General features: G+C 33.9%; 1 protein-coding gene across 1 annotated transcript; it reads right to left on the bottom strand.

Moving 5' to 3' along the window:
• Positions 1–11,825: 11,825 nt before the first annotated feature.
• Positions 11,826–14,895, bottom strand: LOC127097220 (pentatricopeptide repeat-containing protein At5g52850, chloroplastic). The gene has a single exon (XM_051035726.1). The coding sequence runs from the start codon at positions 14,679–14,681 to the stop codon at positions 12,030–12,032; it is 2,652 nt and encodes an 883-aa protein (XP_050891683.1). The 5' UTR covers positions 14,682–14,895; the 3' UTR covers positions 11,826–12,029.
• Positions 14,896–18,066: the final 3,171 nt, after the last annotated feature.

The following is an 18,066-nucleotide window of genomic DNA, read 5'->3' as shown; positions in this document are numbered from 1 at the left end:
CACTCTTGTATTTCTTGAGTACTTTGATCAGCTCTTCTTCTTGGATCTCTCTCAAACCTGAATTGATGATTGCTGGACATTTTTCTTCATTGTCAAGAAAGACATATTTGAGATGTTCTGGTAATTGTTTCAACTCCATCCCCTTTTTTATATCCTGCTTTGATTCTGGAGATGTTTTAGGTCGAAGCTCTTCCCACCGTTGCGGTCGGGAACGAACCCAAGGAGGTTGTTCCTTTAACATCGCCACCACTTCAGATTCTTTCTCATCAATTCCTTCAGTATCCTCAACGATAGATAAACTCAAAACTCTCTCCAAAGGAAGCTTGGGTGTTGTAATCTGCATAGATTGAGCAAACATTGTATCTAATACTTCAATACTTTTACTCGCACCTTCGTCATCCTTGAATTTCATGGTATCCCTCACATCAATTTTGAGCTTTTCATCATAAACTTTGAGGGTCATGGTTCCTTCCTCAATATCTATCATGCATCTTCCAGTTTCAAGAAAAGGTCTTCCCAATATGAGAGGGATTTCCTCATCTTCTGGCATCTCGAGTATCACAAAATCCACCGAGAATACAAATTTATCAATCTTCACCAGAACATCTGTTGCTATACCATAGGGTCTCTTCATAGAATGATCCGCAAACTGCAGTGTCATGCGAGTGTCCTGCACTTCCCCTAACTCAAGTTTTTTGTAAATCGATAGGGGCATTAGACTAACACTTGCTACCAAATCGATTAGTGCCTGTTTGAATGATCTGTCTCCAATGGTACAAGGAATAGTGATTGCACCTCTATCTTTTTTCTTCACCGGAATTTTTAGGCCCTGCAAAATAGCACTACAAGTTTCAGTTAGCATGACTGGCTCGCCGTCGATCGACCTTTTCTTCGATATGATGTCTTTCATGAATTTGGCATAGATCGGCATCTGTTCCAGAGCTTCAGCAAAAGGTATGTTGATCTCGAGCTTCTTGAATAATTCTAAGAACTTCTCACAAAAAATTCATGGAGATCTTTCTTCTTTGTTCTTGTCGGAAAAGGAAGAATGATCTTTGGTTTTTGTTTCTCTTGCTGGCTTGCCGGCTTCACCACCACTTCTTCAGTTTGTTTTGGTTCTTCTCTAATCTCCAAGTCAACTTCCAACAACCCATCTTCTTCGACTTGTACGTCAACTTGTTGTTCCTTAGCTCTTCCTTTTCTGGTGACCACAGCTTTAATGTGACTTTGTTCACGGGGATTAACAAATGTCCCACTGGGAAGCATGCCAAGTACTTGGGAGTTGGAGGCTAACTGTTGAGCAATTTGACCCATCTGAATTTCCAGATTTTTGATGGATTCTGTAGTGTTCTTCTGATTATTTCGAGTCTCCTCATGGAATTGGATGTTGTGAGCTGCCATCTTTTCAATTGCGATCTCCCAATCTGCCTTCTTAGGTACCTGTTGTTGCTGCTGCTGATATTGATTTTGATATTGACCCTGTGCCTGCTGTTGCACGTTCCCTTTCTAATCTTTCCATGCAAAGTTGGGATGATTCTTCCACCCCGGATTGTATGTGTTGGAGTAGGGATTGTTTTGCTTTAAAAACTTTATATCTTCTATCTGCTGCGGTGTAGCAAAGCAATGAACAGTATTGTGTGGTCCATTACAAATGCCACACACATCATTCGGTGCCTGTTGCACTTGAGCCACTTTCTGAGCACCTAGGTTTAGTGCTTTCAACCTTTTCTCTACCTCCGCAGCAACAACTTCTTCAATTTTTACCTGTTTGTTTGTTTCAAGCTTCAAGTCAATAACCGCAAATTTGCTTGACACCCGATCATATAACTCCAAATGCTCATTCGAGGCAATTGCTTCAATTATCTTCTTCATACCGGTGGCTGTTGCAAAGTTAGCTGAGCCACCAGCTGCTGAATCAAGGATTTGTCTCGTTTGAATTCGAAGACCATTAACAAACATTTGAATTTGCTCCGTTTCATCCATGTTGTGAGTAGGACAAGTCACTAGGATTCTCTTGAATCTTTTATAGGCATCTCCTAGTGACTCACCCTTCTTCTGCTTGAAGTTTAGGATCTCATATCTTTTTCACAATGACATAGAGGCTGGAAAATACTCCTGCAAGAATGTTGTTTCCATTTGCTCCCATGTAGTGATACTACCAGCAGGTAAGGAATAGAACCACTCTTCGGCTTCATCTGCTAAAGTGAAAGGGAGTATACGAAGTCTGATTGCTTCTTCGTTATGTCCAGGCATTTTCAGCGTTGTGCTCATAGTTAAAAACCTTTGCAGATGCTTGTTGGCATCTTCATTCACTCTTCCAGAAAAGGACCGCCTTTCGAGTTGATTAATGGTGCTGGGATGCAGCTGAAATTGTTCCACATTAACCGGTTGGTTGACAATTGTCATACGACCACCCGGAGTGTTGGTTCCACCATAGTCACCGAGAAGCCTCTCTGGTGGTGGTGGTGGTGGGTTTGCAGCCATGATTTCAGGAACTGTTTCCGCGTCTGAATCTGAATTCTCTGAGTGCACTGAAACAACTTCCTCCTCTGCTTTCTCTGCTAATTCCAGTTTTTCTCTCTTAGCTTGTCTTAGCCTAGCGCGAAGAGTTCTTTCTGGATCTGCGTCAAAAGAAAAATCCGTTAAGGCCTTACCTCGCATAAACAAGTTAGACAAAGATTATAATTGAATAACAAAATTTGTCACATATAAAATTTTGGTTGACGAGCAACAAAATTTCGATAGAATAAAAATTAAAATAGGTATTTTGGCAATCCCCGGCAACGGCGCCAAAAACTTGATCGGAAAAATAGCAAGTGTACTATTTTTACCGATGTAGTAATAAGGAGTTTTATTTCCAAGTATCGATCTCAGGGATTGCGTAGGAAACACTTATTTAACTTTGATTCTATCAGAACAAAAATATAATGGTTTGGTTGTTTTAGGAATTTCAGCAATAAACACAAAAGACAGTAAAAATGTAATTGATCAAGTTAAAACATGCTAGGGTAGGTGGTTGATTTAACCAGTTAAGAATTCAGTCAAGATTTCCTTAATACACATGAACCATCCAATTACCTAACCTCAGAATGTTCTTCCTTGAGTCCTCAAGAAAGAAACTATTAAACTACCAATTCTTATCAAATGTCCATTCAATAAATCCTTGGTTTTAATCATAAATAAAATCGAGGTTTTCGGTGGTTTACAAAAGTTACTAGTCCTAGATGATTCATTCATAAACCCAATTGTGTGAAAACCCTAACAATCACAATCCTGTTATTGAAAGTCATAGAACAATTTGTATTTGTCCGATACAAAAGCATAATAACATCACACAATTGAATTGAAATAAGTACATGGTAATAAGGAAATCATTAGTTCAAATTCATAACATGCAAGCAAATCAGGACCACCCCCCTAACATAGGGGGTTTAGCCTCTCATAGTAGTAAATGAAATCATAGTATGAAAATTAGACATTACAAAGAACTAGGAGATTTTGATCTTCAATGGTCGGAACCCTTGAATCTCGCCGTCTTCGAATCCTCCGTAGTAGCTATCTTCTCAATGCAGTGTTTTCTTTCGTACGTCAAAAAGTGTCTTCTCCTTTCTTTCCCAAGCCTTCTAATAGTTTCAGATGGATTTTCTTCAAGCAAAAAGTCAAAACTACCCTTAATGAGCAGAATAGGTTCACAGGGCAACAAATGAAGTTTCTAAGTCGCGCCCAACAACACGGGCCGTGTGTGTACACACGGGTGCCCGTGTGTGCTCTCCAACATAAGCATTTTCAAATCAAGCTACAGAGGTAACAACACGGGCCGTGTTCCTCCACACGGGTGCCCGTGTTAATGCACTGTTTTAAACAACACGGTTGTGTGTCACCACACGGGTGCCCGTGTTGATCTCTGCTTTTCCTCTCCAATTTTGCTTTGCCTGACCAACAACACGGGCAGTGTTGTAGCACACGGATGCCCGTGTTGACCTGCCGTCTCTTCATATTTTCACCTTTCTGAGTATCCACCACTCCTCTATTAGTGCTTTTAAACCTGTGCAATGGCATGTAACAATAACACTACCAAACGAAGCGTAAAAGAGACCTTTATGACATAAACTTGTAATAAAATGCAATGTGATACCAAACCAACAAAACATGATAATTGACTCTGAAACAACTATAAATAAACATAAATCTTACCAAAGTGATGAAAATATGTCGGATCAACGGTGGGAATTCAATGGAAATGGTGACCGATCATATGTTTTAGGAGCTTGGTTCATCATACCAAATCTCCAACATGCATTAACACCTAAATTTTTATTACCCGGCCTCAGATAGTTGTGACTTCTACATAAGTCCAATTACGATTGCTTAACATAGAGCTAAATTTGACCCTAAAGGCATAACATTCTAGTAAGTGAGATTGTAAGTCCCCCATCTTTCATGGTATTATGTGGAAACTTGGCCTTTTTTCCTTCCTATGGAAGATGTCTTGGTTCAAGGATCCATGCTTGTGAATAGATGGTTGAGTGTTCTCCAAAGAATGACTTAATCAATTAAAAAGCAAAACACCACTAACATGCGATTAACTTTGACTAACATTTGACTAACTCTTATTAATATTGATTTACTTTCAAGTCATTTATTTTATGCAATTTAATTTCTAGTCATTTATTATTCATTGTCATTTACATATCATTTAACTTGTTTATATTTATGTCATTTTCACTTTGCTCATTTGAGCCATATATTGTGATTGTATATATTTGTTTATGTATGTTAATTTTGTTTGTGGTCTTAGGACCTTAAAATACTTAATAAACAACAAAAACCCTAAAAAATATTTGGTGGATTGTTGATCTTGATCTGAACTTTTGGACTTAGGATTAGGCAACATTCCCTGTGCAAAAAGGACTTGGCCAATGCCAACATTTTGAGACCAAGTTATTGAGAATTGAGCTTTCATCTGATGCAAGTCTTTGGATTCATTTGAACTCATCTGCCACTTTGTCTTGATGTAAACTGTTATTTTAATCTTGTGTCTAATGTTTTATTCTGAGTGGATCAAAGTGTATTTCATCTGATACATAAGAAGACAAAGAAGACTGCTAGTTGTGGGATTTGCTTGCTTGGATGTGGCCATCTTTATTTGATGCCTTGATCTTCATGATGTCTGATATTGCTAATTGCTTGTTGATTATTGTTTGGTTCAGAGTCCAAAGGGAAAGTGGATTTTCTATATGACATTCTTGTTTGTTGGATTGCATCCCATTTGTCAGATCTTTTCAACTCTTAACTTTTAATTTTATGCTTAGGATTGGTCTCTCCATCTTCTCCTGCTTCTTAAATTTCAAAATCTCTCCCCCCTTTCAAAAACTTTCTATGCTTGTGTTTTCAAACTGAGACTTTGTTTAAATGATTAGAAACTTTGGTCTTATGCCAATGAACTTTCAAACTTTTTTCTTAAATCAAACTTGTAAATAAATCTAATCATATTGACTTAAAATTTCGAAAGACAAAAAGAACTAACACTCATTCAAACTTTTGGGCCCTTTGTGCCTATTTTCCCTTAACTTTTGATTAAAAGCAATCCACTCATTTTGAAATTTTTACCACGAACTGCGAGGTTTTTATCCCTCATTTTTATGTTAGTACGTAGGCACAAGTCCGAAGGTCTTGTCAAACACAAAAATATAATTAATGAATTCTTTTTCCATCCCCACACTCTATTTTTCTCAAACATCTTTTATACCAAAAACACATACACACGTAAAAAAGGCTCCCTAGGACACTTTGGATGCTAACACAATCCCTTTGTGTAACCAACTTCCTTACTTGTAACCTCTGGCATTTTATTAGTTTTGATTTGAAAACTTCTTATCTTTGGATTTTGTTCGTACTTTTCCTTTTTCCTTTGGAAACAATAAAAGCGTGGTGGCGACTCTGGTTTTAGTGACGTTAAGCTTATCCATAACTTGATGGTCATGAATTTACCGCTACAACTATCTTTGAATCCGAAAATGCCCCTTTGATTATTCTTTTTAAAGTGAAATGAGTTTAAAGATAATTATTTCAACTAAAATCAAACAAAATTAAATAATTAACATAAAAATTGGAATGAAACCATGTAAAATCCTATTTATTTTTTCTCATCATTTTAACAAAAAGGAAAAAATAAAAGGACTAAAAAATGAATAAATATCGGGTGCAAATATGCTCGAAAAATTAAACGGAATGTACCAAAATGATTAGCATGAAATAAACTTATGGAAAACAAACAGGTTTTGATCAAATTTTGAAGTAAAAAATGTCTGATTAAGAAGGTTTTGGCTGATTAAAGTGCTACCAAAAAAAGAGTAGAAAAAGTAAAACAAGCATGCCAAATTAAACTAGACAAACCGTAGATTAACAAAACTGACGTTTGCAAACTTGATCTCAATTCTATGTACATTTAAGAAATAATTCAATCGGTTTATCTATGGATCTAAAAATTTATTCTGGTCGATATTTTAGGCATTATACAAGATGAAATGCAAGTTATGATATGCCGATGATGCGAAAGTTATGATGAATGTATCGATTCAATAATTCATGGTAAAATTGGGGTATGATAAATATCACAAACCAACAGACAAAGAGCTAGCTTTTCCAATAGAACCAGTTCCCTTCTTCTTCTTAGATTCCACAAACATATCTTCATACAATTTTCTTCAAGATTTATCCAAGATAAGTAAACACAATTTGAATCGGGGTAATACCTCATCATGGAGATAACATATTCTTCAAACATTTTCGGAGCTTCCAACAAATCATCTTCCTCATACACAATATCCTTCAAATCTAAAATCAACTAAACAAATAAAGTGAAGAACAAAGACCTGTTTGGATTATCCTTGCAACGAAACATCCTCTTAACAACAAACTTCACCCAATTGATGTCGTTGCAATGGAAAAGTGCCCACTTCAAATACAAATTAAAGTCATTGGTCCTGGCCCAATTTTGTGGCTTCAGGTAAAAGGTTTTTACAATAATCCAATGAAGGATCCTCATTTCTAATTTGACTTGGCTTATGTGAAAGTTAGACATGTCAAGACGATCACCAAAAACAGACTTCAAAATAGATTGCACAAAATATATCCTATCATAATCTAGTGATTTTACAATGCATACATTCGTACCAACAAACTTCAAACCAAAGTGAGCAGTATAATAATTGTATTCAAATTTAATAATATGGTCCTTGAATTTACATACTAAAATTGTATGAGTTAACTCTATATTGTAGTAGAAAGCTTTGACGTGATGCAGATTGAATTTCTTGTTCAATCCAATTAACTTCAAGAAGATGTGCTTGGAAAAGGATTGAAGAAACTTCATTTTCAAATCATATTCAACACTTTTGTCGACAAAATACTCTAACTCAATCAGCTTGTTCAGAAACTTTTCATAAAACACATTCATACTTTCTTCAGGTAGTAGACAGTAACTTGTAACAGATAGTTGAAAGGGTTTGATTCTGAGTGGATGGCTTTTTATGAGCATTGTGAGCATTTGGAGTTTCTTTGGACGCATGCATTTTGATTATGGGCTTCTTGGGACAAGGGGAGATAGAAGATGTAAAATATACAACTTCCTTGATTCAAGTGTTCTAACTTATGATTCAAAAAACACTTGATGAAATGACAAAATCAACATGCTAGGCTAAAAAAGGCACACAATATCATGGACCAACACTCTAAATAATTGAGAAATTAAAGGAATAAAGGTACAATACTACATAGCCGAAGCACGCATAATATAATTAAAAATGAATAAATTACAAACATGCAAAAAATCAAATAACATTCATACCAACAATAATCCAATGAAGGATCCTCATTTCTAATTTGACTTGGCATATATGAAAGTTAGCCATGTCAAGACGATCACCAAAAACAGACTTCGAAATAGATTTCACAAAAGATATCCTATCATAATCTAGTGATTTTACAACGCATACATTCATACCAACAAACTTCAAACCAAAGTGAGCAGTAAAATAATTGTATTCAAATTTAATAATATGGTCCTTGAATTTACATACTAAATCAGTATGAGTTAACTCTAGATTGCAGTAGAAAGCTTTGACGTGATGTGGATTGAATTTCTTGTTCAATCCAATGAACTTCAATAAGATGTGCATTCATACCAACAATACTATATAGCTGAAGCACACATAATATAATTCAAAAATGAGCGAATTACAAATATGAAAAAAATCAAATAACATATACATGCAAATTGACAAAAACATCAAAATTAAAAGACGATATCATGATTACAATTTTAATTTAGGTCTAAATGGTTTAAATGGGTGAAATCTTATTTATTCTCAAGTAGTTTGGTTGTTCTTGTAAATTGAAGCCCTACTTTGAGTTTTAAAGTTTGGAAAGGATTGTCCCAATGGGACCCTATGTCCCCCTTTCTGTTTCTACTTACAGCAGTAGGATTAGCAGGGTTAATGTTCAATACCATTCGCTTGGGGGGATTTCAACTGTTCAAAGTCAGTGATGGAATTCAGTTTGAATTAATGCAATTTGTTGATGATACAATATTTGTGGGTGAAGGAACTTGGATAAATCTTCAGATGAAAATATTTTGAGCACCTAAAGCTTATATACATTTGAATTGTTATTGTACCTTACTTTTCATGATTCAATCCTTTGATTCCTGAAGTTTATGCAATATTGATACTTGATTACAATCTTTATCTTCTTTGATTTTTCTTCATTTATAAGCTTTTATCTTCATCAAAACTAAGCTAAGATAGATGATGTACATCTTCTTCATAATGTCTCTCTTTTTTATGATGACAAAACATTTTGATGGTAAACTTGTACTTGACACTTGATTGCACCCCCTATTTTATATATCCCATATCTTCAATATCCCCCCTCCCCCCATTTATTTTTCAATTTATGCTATGTCTTTGGTATCCTGAAAAACTAAACAAAAATCATCTTTCTTCTCCCCCTTTTTGGCATTATAAAAAAAAATTAAAATCTAAATAAACTTATATATAAGGGAAATGATAATTTATATATAAAAATTTCTTCACAATAATATGATGTCAAAGTTGATATCAAGGTTGATGCTTCTTCAAATCATCTTTAATCCAATGAAACTTTAGTTTTACCATATCATATGATCTTGTATCTTGAAAAACCAATCTTAATTTGACAATATTATCATATGGTATTCAATTATCTATAAAAAAATTAATATTACTTTCTAGGTACTCAATATTCTTTAGTTCCTCTTGGGTTAGTTCCCTTCATTACCCATACATACTCACCATAAGGAATACCATAGTTTCTTATGTATGAAGCATTAGGAGTATGACCTTTTGTATTACAATAAAATCTTGTAGGTCTAAAAATATGATTCCTTTTATAGACATAAGAATAAGGCGTTTTAGGATGATTTACAACATACACTTTCTTTAGTTCCAAATTGTTGAATTTTGCAAGCTTTAACAATATGGTTTTACTTGTGTTTGGTTTATCAAATTTAGAAAATTCAAGTTCTAACTCATGTTCTTGAAGTTTATCGAATAAAGTCATTGAAGATATTTTAGAGAGACTTTTATTTTTTGACATAGTTGTTATCTTTGTTTTCCATGATCTTGTCAAAGATCTAAGGACTTTGAGATTTAACTCATCATTTGTGAATGCTTTTTCAAGAACAATTAAGTGATTTGTCAAACGTGTATATCTCTTTTGCAAATCAAGAATTGTTTCACTAGACTTCATTTTAAATATCTCATATTCTTTGGAGAGAGCATTTAGTTTGGATATTTTTACTTCCTTCGTGCCTTCATGAGTAATCTCTAACATATCCCAAATTTCCTTTGTCGTCTTACAATTTGATATTCTAAAAAACTCGTCCATACCAAGTGTTGAAGCAATTGTGTTTATTGATTTCTTGTCATATAGAACCTTCTTTCTATCATCATTCATCCAAGAGCCTTCTACTTTTGGTTGGCTTACATCGTTGACAATTGTTATAGGGATGAAAGGCCCATTTTTTACAACATTTCAAACTTCAGCCCCTTGCGATTCTAAAATCATTTTCATACAGATTTTCCAGAAGTCATAGTATTTACCAAAAAAACATGGTGGTTTATTTGAGTTTCCACCATCAACAAAAACAGGTTTAGCGAAAGCCATGATTCCCGGATCTTAAGAGCAAGTTATCTTAACTTGCTCTGATACAAATTGTAAGTATAGAGTGTGCAACCTAAGAGGAGAATTGAATTAGGTTTTAAGAATTTTTCTGGTTATTTTGTTGATGATTTGTTTCTTTTATTTTTCAAAAGAACAATGATGAACTTATGAATGATAGTGCAGAAAAATAAAAGTGCATAAAAAATAAATGAGACACAGGAGTTATACTAGTTCCCTTTATCAACTAAATGTATGTCTAGTCCCTTCATACTACATGAAGGATTTCACTATGTTAGATCTTTGTATGGTCTCACAGTAAGACTATCCTATAATTTTTTAACATAACACATCAAATCTATGATGGACTTTGAATCTCACGAACTCAAAGGACCATTTAACAACAAACAAAAAGAACATAACTTCTTATTTGCAAACACGTGTAGATAGTACACACACTTTATTTGCGGGCAATATCACCACACATTTGGTAAATAATTTACAGCAAACTGATTTAGTACAGTCCGATTTTGTATGCTTTCAATATTCTGAAAATTTAAACTTCTCTTTCAAATGAACAATTCAAGAATATGTAAATAATAAGTGCTCAATAGTTTATGAAATTTTTTCTCAAGTAAATGAAATTTATACGGTAAAAGTTTCTATGACATTTTTTATGAACACTTGAAAAACAATAAGAATTGTTTAAAAAAATGATGAAAGAGATGTCTTGAAAAAAATGAAAAACTTGCTTTAAATACATCACAACTGCCTCTTAAATGAGTGAAAATATTTGAAAAATATTCATGATTAATTGCACTTATTTGAAAAAGGTTTCATGAACATGTGCAATGAATAGTTATTTTGATGTTTCAGATTTTTCACACAGCATCAGGAAGACCTTACAATCGATTGTACTCAAACATTAATCGATTGTGGGGGTAAAAAAGAAGACCTTACAATCGATTGTACTCAAACATTAATCGATTGTTTGCTTTCAAAATTTCATTTTTCACAAACACAAGCATACCAACAATCGATTGCTTCTTTTGATAAATCGATTGTTCCTTAAGAAACATCGAAATTATGATTTTTAAAAGATGAAACTTGAAAGTGTGAAGAATAAGAGTGAACACATACTATGCTTAGATGGTAAAGTTTTGTCTGAAATCTGGAAAATTTTCTAACAAATTCTTTTATTAAGATGCATCTTTATTTTTTTTCTTTTGTAGAGCCACATTATTACCCTTGTTGCCACTTTCTAACATCAATAATGTCATATTTATAGGAAAATTGATAACCATAAACTAGTTCACATGCTGACCTGGGTACCTGACTCTCCAACTAAGGAGCTGAATCTTTTACACCTTCACCTAAAAGAGAAATAACATCTTGATCTTTCTAAGAATATTGTTTAATGAATAATTTCAGTCTCAGTAAGTATTGCCATTTTTTTTATCAAAACCACGAAAGGTCCCCTACATTGAAGTGCTCAAGATGAAATAAGATTTCATTGCCCATTCATTCTTCAATATGCTAAGTACACACAATCAGTTGGATATGATTTCACAATCTGAAGCATGCGCTTCTGATTTGTTCATCAATTGGAGAGTCAAGAGAAAAAATAAAGCAAATGAAAAACTGATATTGAGCAATTCTTAGTTAAAAACAATGTAATATAAGAACTAAAGTTCATAATTTACAAAATCTTCTGCTCATTCAAGTTCTTTTCCAAGATAGCATGGCATTTGTCCAGTTATATGACTCAACAACCTTTCTGGGTTTCTATTTACATTGCTATAAGCCTAAGACAAGGAAATGTTTCTGCATCAGGGATGACCTCTGCAAGAACACTGGCCATCCTTAAAGAAATGGAATCGTTTCCTATCCCTCAAAATTATCTCCCTACCAACCACTTTGGTTGAAAGCATTATAAAAGTATGACAGTGAGGGCAGATCAGTGAATTCTTGTATATGCGTATTGGAGCCATAGCTGGTACATTAAGAACACCAAATGCAACTGCCAATTGCTCTGAGTGGTATAACTTATCTTCATTCTCTTGGTATTGATACCCTCTATTCCTAAATTCAGCTGTAAGAAACTTCAGCTTTTCATTAATCTCATCATTAATCTTCTCTCCTGCCGAGAAGTGATGAACTCTGCTTCTTATCTCCATCCAGCACTGCCCGGGACTTCTCTTTAAACCTCTTTCTCTCATCAACCGACGTGTCTTCTCTCCAAAATCAGAGAGTCCAGCACTGTCGTATAAGTTTGCAAGAAGCAAATATATTGCAGGATCAGATGGATCAAGCTCAAGACATCTCCTTGCCATATCTTCTCCTAGAGCAACATTTCCATGTAAACTGCAAGCATTTAATAAAGTTTTACAAATCAAAGAGTCTGGCTTGAACGGCATTGTTTCAATAACCCCCATAGCTTCCTCTAGGCGGCCACCTCTACCTAGGAGATCAACTAAACACACAAAGTGATCCAGTTTTGGTGTTATATGGTATACTTTTTCCATAGAATAGAAATACTCAAGACCTAGGTCTAATAAACCACCATGGCTGCAAGCAGAAATCAGTGATAAGAGTGTAATAGCATCAGGTTTAACTCCTGCTAACCTCATCTCATCAAAAGCAGAAAGAGCATGGGTTATATATCCATTTGATGCCAACCCAGATATCAAACCATTCCATGAAAATGCATCTGGCGCATTTATATCTTCGAAAGCTCTATATGCATCATGCACACTACCACATTTGCTGTACAAGTGAACTAAGCTGTTTGAAACTGAGTTATATCTCTGGAACCCTGATTTGAATGAATAACAATGCAACTGTTTTCCAGCTTCCATTGTGCCTAAACCAGCTGCAGCTGATAAAAAACTTGCCAAACTGAATTCATCCATCTTAATCCCATCATTGCACATGTGAATGAAAACTTTTAATGCCATTCCATGATCCCCCTTCTGGTTTAGTCTTGCAGATAAACATGTGTATGTGATGGGATCTCTACGTTCCATCATATCAATTACAGACCATGCCTCATCCGTCATCCCCCCTCCAGCATAAGCATCTACAAGAGCATTCCCAACAGCTACATCTATATCTGCTTTTGTTTTTATTATATGTCCATGGAGCATCATAGTTGGAGCAACAGACCTCATTTTGCTGCAAGCTCCAAGAATGGTAGACAGTGTAAATGAATTTGGTTGTACTCCTGCTGCTTGCATCTCAGCAAACAACTGGAAAGATTCTTCTTCTAATCCATTTTCTGTAAAACCGGCAATCAAAGAAGTCCAAGAGATGACATTCGGTGATGCTATCCCTCTAAAAGCTTTCACAGCATTTGAAGTGCTGCAGGAGCATTTCATGTACATATCAACCAGTGCATTTCCTACAAAAAGATCATCCTCAAGTCCAATAATTATAACCCGCGAATGGAATTGTTCCCCTAGGTGCACTGATAAAATCGAGGAGCTACCATTTAATAAACTAGAATACGTAAAATTATTTGGTATGATGCCAGATAACTCCATATCGAGAAATGCCGTGACAGCCTCTCTAACCTGCAAATTTTGATTAAATCCAGAGATAATGGTGGTCCATAAGCACACATCATATTCAGGTGTCAAATTGGAGACCTTAATAACATCTTCCATCCTTCTGCATTTTGAATACATATCAACAACAGCTGTTTTTAACACCAAATTCATTTCAGCCCCAAATATAATTAGCTGTGCATGCAACATTTTCCCATAAGCCAAGCCAAGAAAAGAAGACACTGCACCTAAGAGTTTAACAAACGTGAATTCATTCGGGTAAACACCTGCTTCAGTCATTTTGACATAGATTTCAAAAGATTCACCCCATTTACCAGTTTCCACTAAAGAAGAAATCATCGTTGTCCAAGACACAACATCACCACCATTCCTCACCAACGAAAGCAATTTATACCCTTCAACACTACTACAACAACTTTTCGTATAAAACTCAATCAAAGAAGTGCCGAGAAAAGGATTCATCTCTAACCCAAGCTTCACAACAGATGAATGAATTTGCATCCCACAATCAAACTCCCCTAAAGCAGAACATGATCTTAATGCACTCGACAATGTAAACTCGTTCGGGTACTGACCTGAACTTAACATCATATAAAACAATTCAAGTGCATCAAAATGATATTTATTCTTGGTGTGAGAAGACAGAACAGTGGTCCATGATACAACATCTCTGCAAGGCATTTCATCGAACAAATGGCGTGCGTGATGAACTCCAAAGCATTTTGCATACAAAGATAACAAATTGTTGTTTAAATACAAGTCATGTTGAAGACCCAGTTTGATTATGGGGCTATGAATGCATACTCCTTCTCTGAGTGAGTTTGAGTTGCAGAATGAGAGAAGTCGCAAACAAGTTTCATGGAAGCCATATAGAGAAAAGGTATGAGTAGCAGTTTTACTACATAGGATTTGCATGTCTATGCTACGCTACTGTTCCGAGTTGACAGACACTATCGTTTTCAATGTGTTTATTTGAAGTAGCACCGACACTAAAGTTAAAACATCAAATATCATGGTTTGTACAATGTGATTGTGAGGGAGTTGTGTAACAATATTCCAAAATCATGGGAATCAAACCAAATGGGTAGGGATGTGTTTGCATTTTAGGAAAGAAAAATGTTATTCTTTACCCTACATTACATTGTACACTTCAGTCAAATATTAAAATAATATGGGAATGTTTATTATCCAATTTTATAACTTTTTAAACCAATTTCATATTTTATATTAACTAATTTTGATGGTTATTTAAAATTATTTTTAATATCTGGACGTTTATTAATCAATTTCATAGTAAAATATTGGTCAATGAAGTGATAAAGTTGGTTTAAAAAATATTTAGATATTAAAAATAATTTTTAATGATAAATTAAAATTGGCTAATGAAAAGTAAGAAGTTGGCTAATAAAATTATGAAATTGAATAATAAACGTCAAAATATTAAAAATAAGTTTGAATAGTCACTATAGTTGGTTAATATAACTGAAATTAGTTTTAAAAATTATGAAATTGGTTAATAAACATTCTGATAATAAATATATATATATATATATATATATATATATATATATATATATATTTAAAAAATAATATATTATTATAATATTTTATTGATCACCGTATTAATAAATAGTAAAATATGGTGTAGGTGTAGAATATAGTGTAAGAAAAAAAATTCATAAAAATCCTAACGAATGTAATGGTTAAGAGATTAAAAAGATAAATTAAGTATTTTTAAGTGATAAAAAAATTTTAAAAAATTAAAAGTATATTGAATATAGAAATAATTAATTTTTAAAAAAATATTATGTATATTTAATGCTTAATAATAATAATATTTTTTTATTTAAAATTTTTAATCAACTAATTAGCATGACTCATATAAAATATTATTTATATTTTATATAATATTAGTGTAGATATCCAGATATATTAATATTTAAAGTTTTAATGGAAGGGCGTGTATATATATATATATATATATATATATATATATATATATATATATATATATATATATATATATATATATATATATATATATATATATTAATGTCTACAGAATTTACCTATTAAAAGCACTTAGTGTATGTTTGATTATGTAGTAAAAACAATTGATTTTGTAAAGTTGATTTTTTATAGGAAATTAATATATTAGAAAAAAAGAGAAAAAACACAAGAGAGATGGGCTAAATCAAAACTATCTCAGAGATTAACAAAACGATAATGTGGACGTCCCAAATTGATGTGCACAAGCAAGGGAATAAGGGTCCCCAGAGGCGTATCTCAAGTCAACGGGAAAGATGAATTGATAGTCAAAGAGGCTAAAAATCAGCACATTGATTCTCTTCTCTATAAATATGAGAAATGCGAAACCTTAAAAACCTAACTAAATAGTTAAGCCAAATGTCATAATGTTCCAATGGACCACCTTAGGATCATGAATAGCCAACAAATCAAAAGAAGAATCAGTTTCAAGGCAAATACCATTCCAACCGAAATTAAAAGTAAAATCAATGGCTTTTACAAACCCTAAAAGCCCAGCCTGAATAGAGGAGGGGCAAACCTCCACAAGAAGCCAAATATGTGGAGAATGAGACGTTTGTGTTACAATTAAGTCAACCAACAGTTGTGGCACAAGATATAACAATCATCTGCTTATATGTTGATGACTTGCTAGTTTCTGGAAATAGCTTGAAGAACTTGCATGTGTTCAAAGAGCTGATGAAGAAGGAATTTGAAATGTAGGATCTGGGAAAGTTGTCATACTTCTTAGGCATGGAATTTCAAATGTCGAAGCAAGGTATGGTGTTACACCAAAGAAAGTATGTCAAGGAGATACTCAAGAGATTCAGGATGGATGACTCGACTCCTGCATCTTCGTCTATCGAACCAAATTTGAAGTTGGAGAAGCATGGAAAGAAAGACAAAGTCGATGCAACTTGTTCAACCAAATTTTCGGATCTCTGAGATATGTGTGCAACAGTCAACCTGATATAAGTTTCTCAGTCGGATTAGTGAGCAGATATAAGTGTGAACCAAGGGTGTCACACATGAAGGCTGCAAGAAAAGAAGTTATGGTTACTTGTTATTCAGATGTTAATTGGTGTGGAGATAAAGAAGATCGAATAAGTACTACTCGATATTTCTTTCAAGTATTTGGTGCCTCAATCTCATGGTGCTCGAGAAAGCAACATGTGGTGGCATTATCATCGTGTGAAGCTGAATACACACTTATATAGGATATGAGTAGTCTCTTCTATGAATAAGATATCATGAATTTGAATTTAGTTCTAAGAATATCATGAATTTGAATTTAGTTCTAAAAATACAACTCAAATTGTATTTTGCACTCAAATAACCAAACGTATAAATTGTTAGAATAAGATTTTGGTTCTGCAATATATCTCTAAGTTTTGATGATAACAAAGAATGAAACAATTTGGTACCCTAATAATTTTCTCTAAATGTGCAGGTTTCTAAGAAAAAATGAATCTGAGAAAAATAATATTTGGCATCTAACGCAGTCCAGAAAAGTTGATCCAGCAATGAAGAAATCATATCTGACTCTGAACAAAAACATTTTTGAAGAATCACATACAGAATTTGACATTGAAGTTCATATCTGATGTTTGAAGATTCTACATCTAATGACTCTACAAGACAACATCAGAAGATACTCTAACTGAAGTCAGCTATCTGAAGTCTATTCAACAAACAAGTCTTTGAAGACCAATTAAGAGAATATCTGAAGACTACAAGCTTCTTCCCAAAGACTCTGACTCCGCTCGCTCTGATTCACGTTCATCTGACTCATCAAAATCAGAAACTTAATTAAGAAGTATTCTAAGTATGGTACAAATCTCTATAAGGAAATTATGGATTATGCTCCAAAACTGCTATGGAAAGGACAAGAAAGTTAATGTCATTAAGTCTCATAATGGACAAGAAATCTCCATTAATTTCCCTCCAACGGTACCATCTCAAAGCACTATATAAAGGCATCATCATCATCATCATGATGTTGATTATCAAGAATACACAAGAATTCGACAATACACTTCGATCTATATACTCAACATACTTTCATTGTAAAATTCAGTAATCACACAAGAGTTATTGCTCATAGTGTGATCATTAATTCGTGTTCTTAATTGTGTTTATACTACTTACCTAGAAGCACTAAGGAAACACATGTACTTCTCTAAATTTGTTGATATTCCTCAAGTGACTTGTTTAAGTCTGTAGACTTGAGAGGGCTAAGAGATTGTTGAACTCTTAAACGATTTTGTAATCTATT

Source organism: Lathyrus oleraceus, chromosome 6 (genome assembly GCF_024323335.1).
Source record: "Lathyrus oleraceus cultivar Zhongwan6 chromosome 6, CAAS_Psat_ZW6_1.0, whole genome shotgun sequence".
Lineage (NCBI taxonomy): Eukaryota > Viridiplantae > Streptophyta > Magnoliopsida > Fabales > Fabaceae > Lathyrus > Lathyrus oleraceus.
Note: the sequence above shows the minus strand (reverse complement) of the source record. Positions and strands in the feature narration are given on the sequence as shown.